Below are 21,562 nucleotides of genomic sequence, written 5' to 3' on the forward strand. Positions count from 1 at the left end.
AAACATCACCTTGCTTTTATATATATCAGATATTTAAATGGGCGTTTTCTAAAATAAATATTGAAAACCCGATTCTCCCAGATCCTGGTGTTTTTGGGTTCTTTCAACTCAGAATCACTAGCATATTCAATCCTGATGATAAAAAAATTGTCCCAAAATTTTGTATGAAAATTGTACATTCCACTAAGCTACGTCACGTTACATACAAGTGAAAAATTGTCTCATACTAAAACGTGACGTAATGGACTGGACATTTTGGGACATCTTTTTTTAATGGTAGGATGGAGAGTGCTGTCGATTCTGAGTAGAATGAGCCCAAGAATGTCCAGATTTAAAAGAATCGGGTTTTCGATATCTATTTTAGAAAAAACCCAAATGTCAATTCTATTGCCCTAATTTAGAACAAAGTTAAAACAAAGCAGTATCTTTTATAACTTATTCGAACTTTTAGTTATCTTTACTCTTTAGCATTACTTAATACTGTAAACATTGCTTAAATAATATCGGAAGTAATAGTAGTTTATGTGACTGCTACATAAATTACATAATGAGAGGCATTAAAATACGAGTGTGGGTTTAAGAAACGAACGTTAGTGATTTCTTAAAAGGATCGCACGAGTGTTTTAATGCCTAATTACGTACAGTTACATTTACTACTTTATCTAAACACATACTTAAAACTAACTAAAAGATAAACTGTACGTCAAATGGCGGTGAATGAAAACTTTTTTCTCGCATGTCACACATCCGTAGTTTTTTTTAATTCCTAGACAAAAGAATGAAGTCCCTTTTCTCATGTCACTCGAGATCAAATATCGTGCGGTTTATATTTAAAAAAAACATATTAAATGTACGTTTCGTATCGATAACTCTTTTAATATCTATGGATAGGTACTAGAATAGAGACCCACTTGAGTTTTGACTGCTGTTCCAAATTTAAACTCATAACCTTACAAAAATCTATAACGTTATGTACATTAAAGTACAAATTTTCCTACTACCACAGATAAGAAAGTTCTCATAGTAAAATTGGTTGTAATAAAGGTTGTCATTTCCTACGGTTTCTGAACGCATTATAGAGCACTAATGACATGTATGTAGATAAAAATACATACCTACATTGTAAGTATGTGTAGGTAGGACAAATAGCAAGTCTATTCTGTGTCTGCCGTGTTGTAATATTGGAATATCATGGAGTCATCGACCGGGTAAAACACATAAAAATATGGTTATAGAAAAACATCAATTACCATGCATTTAACCGCCACAGTCAAAATATTAACTTCCAGAACTAGGACTCTGTTTTAGCTATGTTTGTGTCTTAACCCTAGTGCATGTCATAAAAATATATTTGTTTAAATTTGAACTTTAATAGATGCCAATAGAGTTCAATATTTTACTGCCATGTATGGCTTCGTATGAACTAGACTATATTATAGAGGGTTAACTCCGTAAAGTTAAAAGATGTATTGTAGGGCCATGGTTAACTCCTAGTCTCATGGAACAGGTTACATTGGTCGCTATATCGCAACAAAGAGAATTGTAATTTAATTCTGAATTTAAAACAAAGGCCGTTTTAGTGCCAGTTGCACCACCCGTACCTACTTGACAGACTGATCAACGGCACCCGGCGCACCGCGGCGGTTTACTATGAAACACTCCATACAATAAAATTTAGCGACCTCTTTAACGAAGACACACAGTTTGGTGCAACCGACCAGTAAATTTAAATCCCTGCCCATTATCGGTTAGCGTCTAAGGCTGCGTTTCCACCCTCTGGTTGAAACGCACCACGTATCCGCGCACATCTCTATGTACGAGGATTCGTAACGAGGGATATGTTTGTTAACAACTTCATTAAATACACATGACTATATGTATTCTTATGTATCCTTTCGTAGGTGTTGGTTGCTAAAATCGTGGGTTCAAACGTGGATTCATATAAAAAGTTACACTTCAATCAAAATACTGGTTTCTCTAAATGAATTGTGCCCCAGCCGAACGCCGCGGAAAATGTTTGTAACGGCCGGGGCCCATCTATCAAGAATTCAAGATACACTTTACGATGACCATAAAGGGAGATCGCCATTTCTCATCCCCCGAATATTATGGAAGGGTTATGGAAATTAGGCAAATAACGTTATGGATAACCAAGTAATAAGGAAATCGATTTAAGCACTTTTGATATTTTGCACTTTAATTGTACAATAAAATACCTAAAATATTGTATTTTATAAGTTTTTATCAAATCTTAAACTTTATTTTTATTTATTAATTATTAAGAATTCATACTCGTACGTGGTTTGGAACGATGCGGTCTGAAGTTTTTCGGGGGTCTATTATAAACCGTGAATATACTGTTGAATGTCGTTTTAACTTTTTTTTGTCTGTTTCTTTTTGCTAACAGTGTGAAAGGGGCAGAGATAATAGAACCCAAGTATTTCGAACTTTTATTAGACCCCGCATGTTGAAATGACATTTGACTATAAAGGTCACTTGAATGTCATTTTGTGTCACTCAGTGAGCAAAATCGCATTTTGCTCACTGTTTTTAAGAATCAAAGTACCCTTGTTCGAGCTGCTGAGGTGAAAAAGTGTATTCATTCATCCTTACGTGTCTTATCATGTAAACAAACAAACGTCAAATCCATAGAAAATGTAGACATCGTAATGTCAGATGCTTTTGTGGTGATCCGTTCGTTACTGCGATTTTTGATGAAAATCTTATTAGAAATTATATTTTTCAGTGGTTAATTGGTTGATTTCAATACTTTGTTAGTTTCTTTAAGTATACAACAACATTTTAAGTAATGAATATTGAGAAAAATGTGATAATGTCTTCGAGCATTGTTTGTTTACATGATAAGACACGTAAGGATGAATACACTTTATGTTATGTTATGTTACAGATAAGAAAGTGCTCATGAGAGCTTGTCAATCATTTTGGGGCACTGTTTCTGGAGCTTTATTTTCTTATTGTTTGGTCTTATCAACATAGCCCGGTATTTCAGGGACAAAACCGTACCTACCAGTGCTAGTGGTTAGGGGAGACCGAGGCAAGGCCGTATAGCTAAGGATTAGAAGCTCTAGGGTAAAAACAACAAGAGACCAAGTAATCAAATAAACAAGTTTATATAGTTAATTTAAGTGGAAAAATCATGCCGTAAACAAAATTAGGAAAACCTTAACAAAAAATTAAATTTTCATAACAAAACAAAAACGCTGCTTTATCCGGTTTTGACCCGACACCTGTACAAAACCGTATACCGTATACGATATTGACCCGGTAGCTAGTTATCAGCAACACATGCCATACATATAAAACTAACTATCTCTTCTGAGTCGTGACCGGTAAAGCCATCATGAGCCCATCTTTTGCAAACTGTACACTGCCCCAATCTTCATTGACGCGACTTGTATCGTATTCTTCAAGGCAGTACAGACATGTATTGTCGTCCCGTCAGTTAGGTATAGCTTTAATTGCTTTTTTCATCGCCTCTACATCCCATTCTTGCCTATTAGTTGTTATTTTGTACTGGCACGGCATTTTGATAGGTTCTTAAACTTAAAACAATAAAATACATTGTATTTATCAATCATAGGTTACGGGTCAAAATATTATTATATTATACGGTTTCACCCCATACGGTTGTGGCCCGAGGGTAACAAGTACAAATTTGTTGCTCACAACTACTCACGCAAACGATTTTTTACTCTTATGAATTATCGGTAACTATAACAAAAGACACACAATTCAATGTAATTAATTCGTAACTCACCTCATTATAAGTATGATCCACTAAAACTGCTTCAGTATATCGAAAAATAACATTGAACACACCAAAAAACTATTATTTTGAATATTTTTACGCAGTGCGTGCATACAGCCTTTGCTGATGAATAGCTCCTATTGGCGGACGACAGCGAGCGCATTAAGCGCGGCAAAATATGAATTAGTGACAGAGATAGGGACAGTCTACGGTTTTATCCCGGTATACGGTTTTGCACGGGTTTCCCCTACTTATTTAAATACCGATGCAAGCGTTATCGATATCTATAGCAAGAAATTTCTAAATAAATATTAATAACAAATGTGACCCCTTGCACTTTTAACATCATTTATTGAGAGTGTATTATCTTATCTTATCTTTTTGCAAACCTCTTTGAATTATTGACCGAAGCGTAGCGAAGGTCTACGTTTTGACTCGGGCATTTTGCTTTTGTATGTCCGGGTGTTCCCCTCTACAGGTCACAATTCTCAACCGATTCTTGTGAAATTTTGTGACCAGATTCTATGAGTAAATATTTTTTTTTTGTCGATCCCGTTTTTGGACATTTTCAAAAATGGAGGAGTTGTGATACCTCGCGCTTAAACAAATAGTCGTATCGATATCATAAGAGTATTTTCTTTTTGAGACATATTTACATAGTAAATGGCAAAAAATGCAGAAAAATTGTATTGCTGGTTTCGGCGGTATTTAGATATTTAGTTTCTACTCGAGAATGAGTAGCCGAATTTCGTCAGCTTAGCTAAGAACTATCATCGCGCATTTTGCAAACTATCGCTTTTTTTGTTTGCACACAGAAAGTCTGGGTTCGATCCCCAGTAAGACATAACTTTTTGTATTTTTTTTTTCACTTAAACTTCGTATTTTTTTTTAATAAATTAAAATCTTTGTATTGCTGATTGATCAAACCGCTGTGTGGCGCTGTCATCGTGCATGGTCCCAATAAGCTATGCTCGCGAGGTTTACAGCTCACAGAGCCACTAGTTGTTATTGCAACTGTAAATATCAGACATTTCTCATTTACTAAAAATACGACAGACTGATACATAGGTAAGTACCTACAAATGACCTACAAGGCTCACTTGTTTGTTATTCGGCGTCAAAGCTAACCGTCTTCACCTTCACACACCCGGATTCAATATTATAATTAGTGCTTTAAATATGTTGTGGCCATTAGTATTAGGGTTATTCGCAGTTGCATTAATATTGTTATATTTTTACGGAACACGGACTTTCAGCTACTGGGCGAAGCGCGGGGTCAAGCATGATGCTCCCGTACCGTTCTTTGGCAATGCGAAAAGACAGTTCCTCCAGGAAAGATCCTTCACTGACATTTACGACGAGATGTACCAGAAGTATCCCAGCGAAAGATTCGTCGGATACTACCTTATGACTACTCCGGTGCTAATTCTAAGGGATCCCGAATTAGTTAAATGTGTTTTAGTGTCCGAATTCAACCATTTTAGCTCCAGAAATGTGTTCCCGATGGACGAACATCCGGAATCGCTATTGAAAAATCTGTTTACGAGTGAAGGCGATCTCTGGAAATTGTTGAGACAGAGGATGACTCCCGCGTTCACGACTGGGAAGTTGAAGGTGATGTTTCCCCTGATCGTGGCGAAGGCCGAGAAGCTGCAGCGAGTGGCGGCCGAGGCGTCGGCGAGCGGCGCCGAGGTCGACGTGCGGGACCTCATGGCGCGCTACACCACCGACCTCATCGGCGCCTGCGGCTTCGGCATCGACACTGACTCACTCAACGATAAGAACTCCATGTTCAGAAAGCTGGGTAAACGCATATTTATCCAAGAAAAAAGAGATATGATTGTAGCCATCCTTAAATATTCCATGCCGAGTTTAATGACAAGTTTTAACTTCTTTGCACCAGAGATCGAAATACTTATGATGAAGTTGGTGAGAACCATAATGACGGAACGGAATTATAAGAACTCGGGCAGGAATGATTTCATCGACTCCCTTTTGGATTTGAAAGAGAAAGGGAAAATGATAGGCGAATCCCTGGTGCATAAGAAAGCTGATGGCACTCCCTGTGTGGCTGAGATTGAGATGGACGACGATATTATGGTGGCCCAAGTGTTCGTGTTCTTCGCCGCCGGGTTTGAGACGTCCTCCGCAGTGACCAGCTACACGCTGCACGAGCTGGCGCACCATCCCGAGCACCAGAGGAGGTGTCAGGAGGAAATTGACGCGGTGGTCGCGCGTCATGATAATAAATTATCTTATGACGCCGTCAAGGAAATGAAGTTTTTGGAAATGTGTTTCAGGTGAGTGTATCCCAATTTTTGACTGTTGCGAAGACAAAAATGAAATGTTACGTGTTTGAAAATGTGTACAATGAAGATATGTTATTTCGTTAGGTACATAAAATTAGTACCTACTAAATGCAACAGTCTATCTGTGGACCTTATTTTTTTGCATTAAAGTTTAAGAGCCGTCAGTTAACAGTGTGAACGATGATACAGTGTGCAGAGATGCATTGCTTGTCTTAGAAAAATGTAACGTATAAGAAATAGGGGAATAGGCGATAATGCTTATAAAGGGTGGATTTGAATTTGAAAGCGAAATGTTACATTATATACTCAGAAATACTTACTGAGTCGAAGCCGGATACGTCTCTGGAAGGCAAAGAACCCTTGGATCAAGGGCCATTCTGTACTGTGTTGGATATAAGTGGGATGGTGCCTATGACAGAAGTAAAAACAGAGCGTCTCTTCAATACCTATAATATTATACCACGCACATGGCAGCCTGCGGCGCTGCGTTGTACATTTGAATATAAGGAACTAGCTAAATTATGCTAATACTTAATATGGCTTTCCAAATCGCAAGATTTATGCTTATGCAATCCATTTACGATTAATATATTATTATTTAATATAAAGTAGGTACAATGTTTATCTAAACAAATTTTTATCAAGTCTGCGACGTCAAGATACGTCTGCGAGCGATACTAAAAAATGTTGTAAAAAAGGAAAAAAAAAAACACTTCTTCCGGCAAGACTCAAACTTGCAGCCTTTTGGAACAATCGCTCTCCTTTTACCTTAATATATAACTTCATCCTTAATTTCTACCTTTAATATAAAAATGTTTATCTAAGTCATTTAACAGATAATGATTACCTACTATTTTCAGTGAAGCAATGAGGATATTCCCCTCCGTCGGCTTCTTGCAACGCATGTGCGTGAAGCCCTACACCATCCCGGGCACGGACGTGACCATCGACCCCGGGGTGAACATCATCGTCCCGGTCCAGTCGCTGCAGCTCGACCCGCAGTACTTCCAGGACCCGGAGGAGTTCCGTCCGGAACGGTTCCACCCGGACAATGTTTCCGCCATCGACAAGTACACATATCTGCCCTTCGGGGCCGGACCGAGAGCTTGTATTGGTGAGGTTTTCTGTATATTAGGTACTTAAATATATATATTTTTTTACTAATTAACATATGACAACAATTTTCCTAGTTTTGACCGACATAAAATCGTTATTTAAGAAATCAAAAGGGTAAATAATTTCATCCTATAGATTTAAGTGTTTGACCTTTACGTAGGTATGCGATACACGCGGCATATGCCAGAATAACGTATACGTAAAATGTAATAAAGTAACAAGTATTTTTTTATTTGGCAGGTGAGCGTCTAGGCTACATGCAGTCGCTGGCCGGTCTGGCTGCCCTGCTGAGCCACTTCTCCGTGGCTGCCAGCATCAGCACGCGCCGCAAGCTGATCATAGACAGCAAAATCTTAGGCGTCCAGAGCGCCAAGGGAGGCTTGCCCCTAGCCCTTATCGCCAGGAAAAAAAACCAGTGAAGGCACTAGGGTCCGTCTGTCGTTTTTAGGGTTCCGTAGTCAACTAGGAACCCTTATTGTTTGCGCCATGTCCGTGTCTGTCTGTCCGAGACTTTGCTCCGTGATCCTTAGTGTTAGAAAGCAGCAATTTGGCGTGGATATATACCTAAATTAATAAATCCGACAAAGTCATACGATAAAAAAAACCTACGCTGAGCGTGGCCCGACATGTTCTTGGTCGGTTTTTTTTATTCTGCATAGGTTTTGTTTTTGAGTGCCACAATTATAAACGTCATACTTTTTTTAATTTTGACTCTTGTTGACCTCTGTACTTAATGGGTTACAACCAACGAAAACGAAATAAAATGAATTAAAACCAGGAACCCTGGCCATGTTAGTAGATTACATATTATTTCCAAACGCAAATAAACTTGGCAATTATTAATACAAATGTTTTCTTATGCAAAACTGCTGCGTACCTAATAATTTGACCGCTTATAACGTGTTGTTTCAAGGACTCTTTTTTACACAATTTATGTGTCTCTAAGGTACCGGTATTAGTTGGGCGGATCAACTATTTCTTGTATCGAATCAACTTTTTTTGCAAAAAAATAAATGTTATTTTTTCCTCACAATATTATTAAATTGCAAAGATTGCAAATTTATCTCGAGCATCGCTCGTTCTTGTGTTTTGATGGAAATTAAACATAGATTTGATAACACACTCACGTAAAACGTCTACTGAGTCACAGATACGGATTTCTCGATTTTGATAAGGAAACTACATTCAATTTAAAAATTCTTTCATTTATTACTGAAAGTAATTAATAATTAACATAGTTACAAAATAAAAGGTACAAAAGTCAGTCTCAATTTCGTAATACTGGGGTTGATTTTGTCTCTTGAGTCACATGGGTAGTTTGATGTGAATATTTTTTAACATAACTAAGTATGCACTCAGTATAACTAAACAAATATAGTGACGGTACTTGTAGCCGCCGTGCAGGTCAGGAGCTCGACGACTCAAATAAAAAGCTTCAATTCTTAGTGAACTTATATAATCTTCCAAAGATACACAAGGGTTCTTGCCAAAACGGTTAAAAATGACGTTTGTTGTATGGGAGCCCCACTTAAATCTTTATTTTATTCTGTTTTTAGTATTTGTTGTTATAGCGGCAACAGAAATACATCATCTGTGAAAATGTCAACTGTCTATTAGCTATCACGGTTCGTGAGATACAGCCTGGTGACAGACGGACGGACGGACGGACAGCGGAGTCTTAGTAATAGGGTCCCGTTTTTACTTTTTGGGTACGGAACCCTAAAAAGACAAACTTTTACGTTCAAGCATGTCGAGCTTAGATGTTGCCCTTACCTTAATAAATAAAAATAACCGGCCAAGTGTGAGTCGGACTCGCGCACGGAGGGTTCCGCACCATCAACAAAAAATAAAGCAAAACAAGCAAAAAAACAAGTAAAAAAACGGTCACCCATCCAAGTACTGACCCCGCCCGACGTTGCTTAACTTCGGTCAAAAATCACGTTTGTTGTATGGGAGCCCCACTTAAATCTTTATTTTATTCTGTTTTTAGTATTTGTTGTTATAGCGGCAACAGAAATACATCATCTGTGAAAATTTCAACTGTCTAGCTATCACGGTTCGTGAGATACAGCATGGTGACAGACGGACGGATGGACGGACGGACGGACGGACGGACAGCGAAGTCTTAGTAATAGGGTCCCGTTTTTACCCTTTGGGTACGGAACCCTAAAAATACGAGCGATTTCAAGGAATTTTGGTTATTTTAGAAACTGCTAGACCCTACGTTTTTTTAAAAGGTCAAAAAAGTGACACTTAATAGTCATAATTTGTCAGTCGCCGGTCAAAGGAACTGAGGTGGAAGATTTCCAAATTAGTAATTAATTACAAAAATCCTCTTTTGTTATTTCTTCTATTATTTTATGGGGTCACTTCCCCATCGCTATTTCATGTTATCAGTGCAAATACCACGAACAATTATTAGAAGGCATAAAAGCAACGCAAAGCTTCACCCCGGAATTTCTTAACAAAAGTTAAAAGTTAAACTCAAAAACTACGAAAAATCGGCTAACATACATGGGGTATATTCTGATAACCAACGACGAATATTCTAAAAAAATTTTTTGGACGTCAAGGTTTGGACCATCCTGTATACAGGGTGGCTAAAAAATAACTGCATTTCCGTTGCCAGGGAGGTTTTGGGATTATACTGACCAATTTTTACCATGAGACCAACCACTAAGTCACGAAATAAAAAATTTGACTGTTTCCTACATTTTGGCTGGTCCATTTTCTATGGGAGGTCTTTTGCCCATTTTGGCGCCCCCTCTTGGACGGCGCCCGGGGCACGTCGGTGACATAAATGACATAATATATATTAGTGTTATTGAGTTATTATAAATAAACCCGATTTTTTTATAAAATATTTGAGTTTGATTACTGCTTCATTTCACTAGAATCACGTTTGCTAAGCGCGTCAAGATCAGTTTGAACACCTCGCCCGCTTAGCAACTTCTGCTGCTGACTGTACTTATGAAGACTAATGGCATTATTCATAAAGTATTACAAACCTGAATTAGCTATTATGAACCGGGTCTACTGGAACTTGCCTAAAGTATTTGTAAGAAAGGCATAAAACATAATTTACTTACATTCAGACTCGTAAAGTTTTATGCAATAAGGGCGGGTAATTATTTGGCTTGTAATAGTTCTGCTCACCGTGACCATTGAACTCACCTGAAGTTATCACTCACTTTTAGTTAATAACTAGCGAACCGCCCCGGCTTCGCACGGGTTAACAAATTATACATAAACCTTCCTCTTGAATCACTCTCTCTCTCTTTTAATAGATAAAAAAACTGCATCAAAATCCGTTGCGTAATTTTAAAAATTTAAGCATACCTACATAGAGACAGATAGAGGGAAGCGACATTGTTTTATACTATGTAGTGCTATAACAAATGAAACAATAGGGATGATGACATATGTTGAACTAACTGCTTACTACAATGTGAGAGAAGGTTGGAGAAGGTGAAAATGAATGGGGAATGAAATGTTTCGACTCTTGCATATCACTTTGAAAAATCATAAAAATAACCACTAATTGTGACCACAGATATAATACTCGTACTTAATTTAATCAAAAAAAGTTTAGCGTGGGCGTCGCTTGGCTTGCTATATCTGATCTTTAGCAACTTAAAGATGCCAGGGAGTTGTCGAAAATCGACGGTTTCATTGTGTCTTCTTCCTAGGGGTGAAGGCGAGTGGCAGGCCTCCCTTAACGCTCTGTACAGCCATAACCGTGGGGTCAACTATCGGTTTGCGGAGTGTGCTCTTGCAGGGTGCCACAGAGAACTGGCTCAGAACCGCGGCCAATCCGGTCAGCGACTGCATGTAGCCTAGACGCTCACCTGAAAATATAAAAATAAACTGTAAATTCCTACAACGTAAAAAATATATTATTTATATGCATTTTTGACGCTTGTTGGATGTTTCCAAAAGAATAGTTCTTGTCTGGCAAGTACCTACTTGTTACACGCTCGCGCGGGTTTTACCACAGACAAATTGTAACTGCTCGGTAGAACCATCAGCACTATAGCAGTGAACTTCTTTGGACTAATATGATGATGAATGCTTTGAAGTTATTATAGGAAGATTTACATACGAGTATTAGGACAACTCACTGAACTTACCTATACAAGTTCTCGGTCCATTCCCGAAGGGTAGATATATACACTTGTCTATGCTTGCGACATTGTCCGGGTGGAACCGTTCCGGACGGAACTCCTCCGGATCCTGGAAGTACTGCGGGTTCAGGTGCAGCGACTTGACCGGGACGACGATGTTGACCCCGGGGTCGATGGTCACGTCCGTGCCCGGGATAGTGTAGACTCTTACGCACTTGCGTGTCAAAAAGCCGACGGAGGGAAATATTCTCATGGCTTCACTGAAATTAATGACGAATACGTTTAGATACATGCCTATACAAACTATACACTAAACGCAATACTGAAAATAAAGATACCTACCTAGACTTTAACCACACATGAAACGCCTCTAAGTCTTAAATCAAATATTGAACACTAATTAAAATTTTATTATAAAAGTATCCTTTACCCACCTGAAACACATGCCCAAATACTTCATCTCCTTGATAGCGTCATAACTTAACTTGTTATCATGACGCGCGAGCACCGCGTCAATTTCCTCTTGACACCTCTTCTGGTGCTCGGGATGGTGCGCCAGCTCGTGCAGCGTGTAGCTGGTCGCCGAGGATGACGTCTCGAAACCGGCCGCGAAGAAAATGAACATTTGAGCCACTATCAGGTCGTCGTCCATCTCTCTCTCGGCCACACCAGGCGTATCAGCGTTCTTGTGCACCAGAGACTCGCCCACCATCTTTCCCTTTCCTTTCAAATCCAAAAGCAAATCAATGAAATCGTTCCTGCCCGAGTTTTTATAATTCCGCTCCTTCATTATAGTTTTCACCAACTGTGACGTATGTTTCTCAACAATAGGTGGCAGAAAGGAAAAACTTCGCATCAAACTCGGCATAGTATATTTAAAGATGGATACAACCACATCTCTTGTTTCTTGGATAAATATGCGTTGACCCAGCTTTCTGAACATGGAGTTTTTATCGTTGAGTGTGTCAGTGTCGATGCCGAAACCGCAGGCGCCGATGAAGTCGGTGGTGTAGCGCGCCATGAGGTCCCGCACGTCGACCTCGGCGCCGCTCGCCGCCGCCTCGGCCGCCACTCGCTGCAGCTTCTCGGCCCTCGCCACGATCAGGGGAAACATCATCTTCAACTTCCCGGTCGAGAACGCAGGAGTCATTCTTTGTCTCAACAACTTCCAGAGATCGCCTTCACAGGAAAACAGATTGTTCAACAACAGTTCAGGGTTGTCGTCGATTGGGTGCAAGTTTCTGGAATAGAAATGGTTGAAGTCGGACACTAAAACATGCTTAACCAATTCGGGATCCCTTAAAATCAGCAGCGGAGTAGTCATGAGGTAGTATCCGACGAATCTTTCGTTGGGATACTTCTGGTACATCTCGTCGTAAATATCGGAGAAGGCTATCTGCTGGAGGAACTGCCGTTTCGCGGTGCCAAAGAACGGTATGGGATCATCGTGCTTTACTCCTCGCTTCGCCCAGTACCCAAACGTCCGCGTTCCGTAAAAGTACAACAGTATTACTACTGTTAATAAACCCACTAATAACCACAACATTGTAAAACACCAAATGGACGTTAAACGAAATCAAATATATGTAAGTATAATAATATTTATGAACTGGGGTCTACGGAGCTCAGGCACGCTGCGCTGACGCGCGTCAGTATAGTGTTTTAAGTCAAATGAAATAAGATTGCCTATTATGAAGCTTCTTTATACCAACCGGTAATCAATCCATACTAATCCATACTAATCCATACTTATCCATACTAATCCATACTAATATTATAAATGCGAAAGTGTGTCTGTCTATCTGTCTGTCTGTCTGTTACCTCTTCACGCTTAAACCGCTGAACCGATTTAGTTGAAATTTGGTATAGAGATATTAGAGATTGTTTGAGTCCCGAGAAAGGACATAGGATAGTTTTTATCCCATCCCTTATGGGGGTGGAATTTGGAAGGGGGAATGAACAACAACTGCATAACAAACTTTGTCGATAGGAACTATCCCGCCCGCGCGGTGTAGCACCGCCCGCGCGCCGGCGCTGGTGCATGGTTTGGTTGAAATTTGTTATAGAGATATTTTGAGCCCTGGGGAAGGACATAGGGTAGTTGTTATCCTGAAAATCATCCCTTAAGAGGGTGGAAATTATCTCACTTCCACCCCGAAAGTGAGATAATTAATGCATCGCCTGACAATCGATGTTATTACGCTCAAATTGAAATTGGCACTTATCGAGGCGTGTAAAAAGAAACTACCCAAATTACTAATTCGACGCAGACGAAGTCGCGGGCAAAAGCTAGTATATTATAAATGCGAAAGTGTATCTGTCTGTCTGTCTGTCTGTTACCTCTTCACGCTTAAACCGCTGAACCGATTTAGTTGAAATTTGGCATAGAGACACTTTGAGTTCCGGGAAAGGACATAGGATAATTTTTATCCCAGAACTCACCCCTCAAGGGGCTAAAAAGGGGGGTGGAACTTTGTATGGGAAATCAATAACCGCTGAACCGATTTAGATGAAACTTGGTATGCAGATAGTATGAGCTATGGGGAGGGATATAGAATAGTTTTTATCCCCGAAATCATCCCTTTAGGGTGTAAAAAATGGGGTGAAAATTTATAGAGTGCACCAATTTGGAGATGAAAAGAAGGGTGAATAAAAAGCAGATTTGTTTAAAAAGTAAGGTACCTAAATAACTTATTCCACGCAGACGAAGTCGCGGGCAAAAGCTATATTAGTATTATAAATGCGAAAGTGTGTCTGTCTGTCTGTCTGTTACCTCTTCACGCTTAAACCGCTGAACAGATTTAGTTTAAATTTGGCATAGAGAAAGTTTGAGTTCCGGGGAAAGACATAGGATAGTTTTTATGTCGGAAGTCATCCCTAAAGAGGGTGAAAAGGGGGGTGGAAATGAGAGAATTAATGAATTGCCTGTTAATTGGTGTAAGCAATGGTCAAATTGAAGGATTGCTATTACATATTATCCAGGCGCTATTCTGACTGTAGCTGATGTTACTGATTCCACGCAGACGAAGTCGCGGGCAAAAGCTAGTAAATAATAATAGGTACCTACATTACGTAACGTATCGAAGTAAATTTTATCACAATCGCAGTTTTTTTATTTTGGGCTATCGTCAGTCAGATGGATTATGATTATGCGATCGATAACACAAACGCAATTCTTCCTATTCGCGATTCCCATACAATATGGATTCCACACAACTGCAGTTTACTACATTCGTGATTCCACACAGTTGTTTTTTTAACGCAATCGAGATTCTTTCCATTCGTCATTCTACACAATATTTTTTCGACGCAACCGCAGTTTACTGCATTCGTGATTCCATACAGCCGTTATTTTAACGCAATCGGGATTCTTCCTATCTGGGGGCAAGGCCGTGCCCCCGCCAAGACGAGACAAAGGGCAAAAGGCAGTGCATATCTTTTCTCGGCACGTTTCGTCGTATTTTCGAACCCTCGTAGTTTCGGCTATAGGATAATGCTAGAGATCTGAAATTTTTATTATTTCAAATAGTTAGTGGACTAATCAAAAATACCAAGTTTGATTAGGCTCTCTATTATACCTAAAATTTTATAGATACCTTAATTTTCATTGTTCGATGTCATAGAAAATACAAACTACTTCCTGAAGACCTAGAAGGCTGAAATTTGGCGTATCAGGCGGTCTAGCATGAGTTGCGTTCTCGCGCGCGACTCCATACCTGGCGCGACTTCAAGTATGTACTCCGGTGCCCTACGGTTGCGCCCTAAATACGGTTACCGAATCAAAATGTTACCTTATCAGAAGGTTACCGTTACCAATATAGTAATGGCTTTTATAACCACTTCTAAAATAACCCTATGGAAAACCCCGGTTAAGGTAAGCGGTTCCGGTCCCTGCTTTTTTTACAGAATTTGTGTCTATAAGGTATTAATTATGATGACAATCAAATCAATTTCACGACAATGTCGGTTACGAATCTCTGCGTTGACTTTGACGTGACTAGGGCTACCTTATGAAAAAAAGGAATATTCTGACAAAAGTCCTATTATCTACTATAATCTACTAGGTATTGTTTGTGCAAAACTGCGCGTTAGTTTGAACGCCTAAAACGTGATTTTTCAAGGACTCTTTTTTTCTGCAATGTTTTTTGTTTTTAGTATGTTAGATAAGCTACCTGTTTTGCTGCAGGTCAAGGCGGTTACATCTTTAGTTATTGAGTTATTATAAACCCGACTTATTAATAAATTATTTGAGTTTGATTACTGCTTCATTTCACGTTGGAGATAAGTGGGTCATTTTATTTCAAGTTGTCCCCTACATTTTTTTTTATTGGGATTTTTTGTGTAATTTCTACTCAGCATCATGAGCTCTTTTGATCCTTATAGGAGAACAAAAGTGTCCCAAGATTTCCATACATTTTTCGTTCTTTCCGTTCCGAAACCGCCATACAAAGTCTATGAAAAAATGGTAACGGAATGGAAAAAAACCTTGAGACACTTTTTTTCTCCTATTAGGATTGAAAGAGCTCGTGATTCTGAGTAGAAATAACACATAAATTCACAAATTTAACCTTTTGAACGCCAAACGGCGCATCCATTTGCCGTGCCACTGACGCCACGGGGGTAAAATTTAGTTTTGTGAATAAATAATGCCAACCTAAAAGTGGGGTGTTTTTCAGTAGATTTTCATCAAAAAACGATCGACGTCAAATGCCGTCTTTGGCGTCGTTGTCACGATTTTGCGTTGATGTTAATTGGCGTCTGTGGCGTTCAAAAGGTTAAAATAAAAGTGTAGGGGACAACTGTAAATAAAATGGCCTAAGTGCTCGTGGTACAGTCAGCAGTAGAAGTTGCTAAGCGGGCGAGGTGTTCAAAATTACCTTAACACGCTCTTATTTTCTTAATAATAAAGTCGCGCCAAGATCAGTTTGAACACCTCGCCCGCTTCTGCTGCTGACTACTTATGAAGACTAATGGCGTTATTCATAAACGTATTACAAGTCTGAATTAGCTATGAACCTGGTGTCTGTCTATCTTATTTTGACTTATGTATTTGTAAGAAAGACATAAAACATAATTTACCTAATTGGCTCGTACAGTTTTATTGGTGGCCGCTTACGGATGAAAGAAGCGCCTGGCGTCCGTTGGCTCGTTGGGTGGATGACGTTCGAAGTATCACGGGGCACTTTTGGATGAAACTAGCACAGGACCGGGACAAGTGGCGTACAAGAAGAGAGGCCTATGCTCAGCAGTGGGCGACCGAAGGCTAAAATGATGAATGATGAAGGAATTTTTTACTCTTACATGGCAACCAGTTGAGACAAAAACTTCTATTCTTTTCCTAATCTCTAAACTTTATTTTAAGCAAAATATATTAAAACCTCGACAAAGTATTAGCTTATATATCTGTCATGATGGAAAAAATACTTCAAAATCTAAAATATTATCAAATATTGAAAAAATAATGATTATTTATTTTAATTTTATACAAACCGAACATTAAATTTAATATTGTTTTTCTAAATTTTATTGTAAGAATATCAAAGCTAAAGAGTTCACATTTTTTAAATTGTTGGAGAGATTTATAGTGGTTATGAAATCGCATGTTAGTAAGGCCATGATGGTTTATGTACTATTTAATTAGTTTAAGTTTATAATGTTAATGTTGTTGTTTTATATTTTTGGTGAGCAATAAAACCATTTGACATTGTGGACATTGTTTTTCTCAAACTATATTATAGGTACCTCTCAGTTGAAAGAAGTGTAATTCACCTTTTGATAACGAATTCATTTATTCAAACAATTAACCCGTAGTAACCATATATTAGCTGATAGACACGCGTACTTACTCGCCGAACTTTTATCCAAACGGTACAAAATGTGCCGCTTTGGAGGCAGCAAATGAGCTGTCAGTGTAAACACATGCAAGTGTAATAAAATAAACACATTGTATTTTTTTGCCTTTTCTAACAACATAAAGCCCGGGATCCCGGGCATATCCATACTAACATAATGATTGAGGTCGTTCACCCCATGTCGAATCCAAAAAACCGATCACTGGGTATGAATTAAGGGGGGTTAATATTTGGCTTGTAATAGTTCTGCTCACCGAAACCAGTGAACCCTAACCTGAAGTTGTTACTCACTTTAATTTAGTAAATAATATAACAAATGAAACAATAGGGATGATGACAGATGTTGAACTAACTGCTTACTACAATGTGAGAGACGATTGGAGACGGTGAAAATTAATGGTAAATAAAATGTTTCGTCTCGTGCAAAAAAATCACACATCATAAAAATAACCACTAATTGTGAGCACAGATATACTTTAATCACAAAAAGTTTAGCGTGGGCGTCGCTTGGCTTGCTATATCTGATCTTTAGCAATTGCTACTTAAAGAGTCCAGTGAATTGTCGAAAATCGGCGGTTTCATTGTGTCTTCTTTCTAGGGGTGAGGGCGAGCGGCAGGCCTCCCTTAACGCTCTGTACAGACATAATTGTGGGGTCAACTATCGGTTTGCGGAGTGTGCTTTTGCAGGGTGCCACGGAGAACCGGCTCAGAACCGCGGCCAATCCGGCCAGCGACTGCATGTAGCCTAGACGCTCACCTGAAAATATAAAAATAAACTGTAAATTCCGACAACGTAAAAAAACTTACCTATATTCATTTTTGACGCTTGCTTTTTCAAAAAATAGCGTTCTTATCTGACAAGTACTGCTTAGAGGCTTACCGCAAAAAGGACGGGTTTTTGTATTTGTTCCATAGATCCATCAGCACTGTAGCAGTGAAGTTTTTTAGGCTAATATGATGATGAGATTTACATGTTAGGACAACTCTCTGAACTTACCTATACAAGCTCTCGGTCCAGTCCCGAAGGGTAGATATATATACTTGTCTATGCTTGCGACATTGTCCGGGTGGAACCGTTCCGGACGGAACTCTTCCGGGTCCTGGAAGTACTGCGGGTCCAGGTGCAGCGACTTGACCGGGACGATGATGTTGACCCCGGGGTCGATGGTCACGTCCGTGCCCGGGATAGTGTAGACTCTTACGCACTTGCGTGTCAAAAAGCCGAGGGAGGGAAATATTCTCATGGCTTCACTGAAATTAATGACGATTACGTTTACATGCCTATACAACTAGATATAGAAGATAGACTAACCACACCACACATGAAACTCCTGAAGTCTTAAATAAAATATAAAACAGTGAAACACTAATTAAAATTTTATTATAAAAGTATCCTTTACCCACCTGAAACACATGTCCAAATACTTCATCTCCTTGATAGCATCATAACTTAACTTGTTATCATGACGCGCGAGCACCGCGTCAATTTCCTCTTGACACCTCTTCTGGTGCTCGGGATGGTGCGCCAGCTCGTGCAGCGTGTAGCTGGTCGCCGAGGATGACGTCTCGAAACCGGCCGCGAAGAAAATTAACACTTGAGCCACTATCAGGTCGTCGTCCATCTCTCTCTCGGCCACACCAGGCGTACCATCAGCGTTCTTGTGCACCAGAGACTCGCCCACCATATTTCCCTTTTCTTTCAAATCCAAAAGCAAATCAATGAAATCGTTCCTGCCCGAGTTTTTATAATTCCGCTCCTTCATTATAGTTTTCACCAACTGTGACGTTAGTTTCTCAACAATAGGTGGCAGAAAGGAGAAACTTCTCATCAAACTCGGCATAGTATATTTAAAGATGGATACAACCACATCTCTCGTTTCTTGGATAAATATGCGTTTACCCAGCTTTCTGAACATGGAGTTTTTATCGCTGAGTGTGTCAGTGTCGATGCCGAAACCGCAGGCGCCGATGAAGTCGGTGGTGTAGCGCGCCATGAGGTCCCGCACGTCGACCTCGGCGCCGCTCGCCGCCGCCTCGGCCGCCACTCGCTGCAGCTTCTCGGCCCTCGCCACGATCAGGGGAAACATCGCCTTCAACTTCCCGGTCGTGAACGCAGGAGTCATCCTCTGTCTCAACAATTTCCAGAGATCGCCTTCACAGGAAAACAAATTGTTCAACAACAGTTCGGGGTTGTCGTCGATTGGGTGCAAGTTTCTTGAATAGAAATAGTTGAAGTCGGACACTAAAACATGCTTAACCAATTCGGGATCCCTTAAAATCAGCAGCGGAGTAGTCATGAGGTAGTATCCGACGAATCTTTCGTTGGGATACTTCTGGTACATCTCGTCGTAAATATCGGAGAAGGCTATCTGTTGGAGGAACTGCCGTTTCGCGGTGCCAAAGAACGGTATGGGATCATCGTGCTTTACTCCTCGCTTCGCCCAGTACCCAAAAGTCCGCGTTCCGTAAAAGTACAACAGTAGTACTACTGATAATAAGCCCACTAATAACCACAACATTGTAAAACACAAAATGGACGTTAAACGAAATCAAATATAAGTATAATAATATTTATAAACTGGGGTCTACGGAGCGCATGCAGGCACGCTGCGCTGACGCGCGTCACTATAGTGTTTTAAGTCAAATGAAATAAGATTGCATTCTTATATGTTTCAAAATGAAGCTTCTTTATACCAACCGGTAATCAATAAATAATAATAGGTACCTACATTACGTAACGTATCAAAGTTAATTTTATTGCAATCGCAGTTTTTTATTTGGGGCTATCGTCAGTCAGATACCTACCTAACTTACCTATCAACGTATGCGCATAAATTATGTTTCTTTTTATGTAAATTAATGATTATTTATCTTGCTGTGATAATTATGGCAGAATGCAGAGGTTATACATTGTTTGTTTTATCATTGTTCTGATCGAGGCGTGGTCTTATTATCTTATACCGGGGATCTCGGAAACGGCTCTAACGATGTCGATAAAATTTGCTATAATGGGGGTTTTCGGGAGCGAAAGCTCGATCTAGCTAGGTCTTATCTTTGGGAAAACGAGCATTTTTATTAATTTTGACAGCATCGTCACCTGCTGTAAAGCCGGTTGTGCAAAGGCTATCCAATCTAGTTCTTAGTCAAAATAATTACGGGTCAACACTGCACTACAAAAACAAAAAGCGGCCAAGTGCGAGTCGGACTCGCCCATGAAGGGTTCCGTATTTAGGGGATTTATGACGTATTAAAAAAACTACTTACTAGATCTCGTTCAAACCAATTTTCTGTGGAAGTTTGTATGGTAATGTAATGTACATCATATTTTTTTTTTGTTTTATCATTCTCTTATTTTAGAAGTTACAGGGGGGGTGGGACACATTTTTCCACTTTGGAAGTGTCTCTCGCGCAAACTATTCAGTTTAGAAAAAAATTATATTAGAAACTTCAATATCATTTTTGAAGACCTATCCATAGATACCCCACACTTATGGGTTTGATGAAAAAAACTTGAGTTTCAGTTCTATTTAAGTATGGGGAACCCCCAAAATTTATTGTTTTTTTTTCTATTTTTGTGTGAAAATCTTAATGCGGTTCACAGAATACATCTACTTACCAAGTTTCAACACACAGACAGACATGACGAATCCATAAGGGTTCCGTTTTTTACCATTTGGCTACGGAACCCTAAAAATCGGACATCGTGTTGTGTGCTGTGCTGACCGATTGACAGCCCTATTTAGTGTGCAAAACATTCAAGTGGATTAAACAAGATCAAGAGCGGGTAGTTTCTGACAACTGGCGTAGGTACCAGATGTTGATGTCAATCCAGTCTTTCTTCGAGACCTCAAGAGCAATGTCGTCTTCAAAACGTAATTGTAAAGCTTAGTTATGCGCGATTAGGTCCCGTTTTAGTAAAAAAAAATGTGTTGAAATCGCGAAACTTTAAATATGTGTACTTATTAAGTTTTACTCACGGCAATCCATAACAATGCGAAGGCAGCTATCTGCAACATTTTCTTTCTTCTTGATGGTTCATCATTGGGATATTGATGAGAAAAATCTCGAAAAACTTGGTATTCTAAACATTGTACCTCCCGATATTATGAAGGAAAGTGTCAAACTAACATGGACATTCAATGACATGTAAGAATAAAATGATAAAATATCAGCTTTCTGCAAAAAGTTTATCGAACCTACATTGGTTTTTGGCATCTTATACCTTTAACCCTTCGTATGTCTAAGCACTAATCAGTGCGCACTAGTTTAAGTCCATTGTTTAATACGAAAGGTTTAAATTCGTTCGCACTGATCAGCGCTAATACATACGAAGGGTTAAACTGCTTTAAACGAGCAATTCTTGTTTATTTATTATTATTTATTTGTTTTTTA

General features: G+C 39.3%; 3 protein-coding genes across 3 annotated transcripts; 1 reads left to right on the forward strand and 2 right to left on the reverse strand.

The window, feature by feature from the left end:
• The first annotated feature begins 4,948 nt into the window (after positions 1 to 4,948).
• Positions 4,949 to 7,619, forward strand: LOC134654802 (cytochrome P450 6B2-like). Its single transcript, XM_063510271.1, has 3 exons — positions 4,949 to 6,069; positions 6,939 to 7,192; positions 7,435 to 7,619. The coding sequence occupies exons 1-3, from the start codon at positions 4,949 to 4,951 to the stop codon at positions 7,611 to 7,613; spliced, it is 1,554 nt and encodes a 517-aa protein (XP_063366341.1). The 3' UTR covers positions 7,614 to 7,619.
• A 3,176-nt stretch (positions 7,620 to 10,795) lies between these two features.
• On the reverse strand, positions 10,796 to 12,896 carry LOC134654527 (cytochrome P450 6B2-like). Its single transcript, XM_063509974.1, has 3 exons — positions 11,753 to 12,896; positions 11,325 to 11,578; positions 10,796 to 11,042 (listed from the first exon to the last, which is right to left on the reverse strand). The coding sequence occupies exons 1-3, from the start codon at positions 12,862 to 12,864 to the stop codon at positions 10,864 to 10,866; spliced, it is 1,545 nt and encodes a 514-aa protein (XP_063366044.1). The 5' UTR covers positions 12,865 to 12,896; the 3' UTR covers positions 10,796 to 10,863.
• A 4,852-nt stretch (positions 12,897 to 17,748) lies between these two features.
• LOC134654526 (cytochrome P450 6B2-like) lies at positions 17,749 to 19,721 on the reverse strand. Its single transcript, XM_063509973.1, has 3 exons — positions 18,575 to 19,721; positions 18,168 to 18,421; positions 17,749 to 17,927 (listed from the first exon to the last, which is right to left on the reverse strand). The coding sequence occupies exons 1-3, from the start codon at positions 19,687 to 19,689 to the stop codon at positions 17,749 to 17,751; spliced, it is 1,548 nt and encodes a 515-aa protein (XP_063366043.1). The 5' UTR covers positions 19,690 to 19,721.
• Positions 19,722 to 21,562: the final 1,841 nt, after the last annotated feature.

Source organism: Cydia amplana, chromosome 15 (genome assembly GCF_948474715.1).
Source record: "Cydia amplana chromosome 15, ilCydAmpl1.1, whole genome shotgun sequence".
Lineage (NCBI taxonomy): Eukaryota > Metazoa > Arthropoda > Insecta > Lepidoptera > Tortricidae > Cydia > Cydia amplana.

Bases quoted from the DNA above. Each gene is read 5' to 3' on its own strand.
- LOC134654527 (XM_063509974.1), bottom strand. From the start codon at position 12,864: ATGTTGTGGTTATTAGTGGGTTTATTAACAGTAGTAATACTGTTGTAC. The intron at 11,579-11,752 runs GTGGGTAAAGGA...CATTAATTTCAG, and splicing joins TATTTGGGCATGTGTTTCAG to TGAAGCCATGAGAATATTTC. The intron at 11,043-11,324 runs GTAAGTTCAGTG...TTATATTTTCAG, and splicing joins TGGACCGAGAACTTGTATAG to GTGAGCGTCTAGGCTACATG.
- LOC134654526 (XM_063509973.1), bottom strand. From the start codon at position 19,689: ATGTTGTGGTTATTAGTGGGCTTATTATCAGTAGTACTACTGTTGTAC. The intron at 18,422-18,574 runs GTGGGTAAAGGA...CATTAATTTCAG, and splicing joins TATTTGGACATGTGTTTCAG to TGAAGCCATGAGAATATTTC. The intron at 17,928-18,167 runs GTAAGTTCAGAG...TTATATTTTCAG, and splicing joins TGGACCGAGAGCTTGTATAG to GTGAGCGTCTAGGCTACATG.
- LOC134654802 (XM_063510271.1), top strand. From the start codon at position 4,949: ATGTTGTGGCCATTAGTATTAGGGTTATTCGCAGTTGCATTAATATTG. The intron at 6,070-6,938 runs GTGAGTGTATCC...TACTATTTTCAG, and splicing joins TTTTTGGAAATGTGTTTCAG to TGAAGCAATGAGGATATTCC. The intron at 7,193-7,434 runs GTGAGGTTTTCT...TTTATTTGGCAG, and splicing joins CGGACCGAGAGCTTGTATTG to GTGAGCGTCTAGGCTACATG.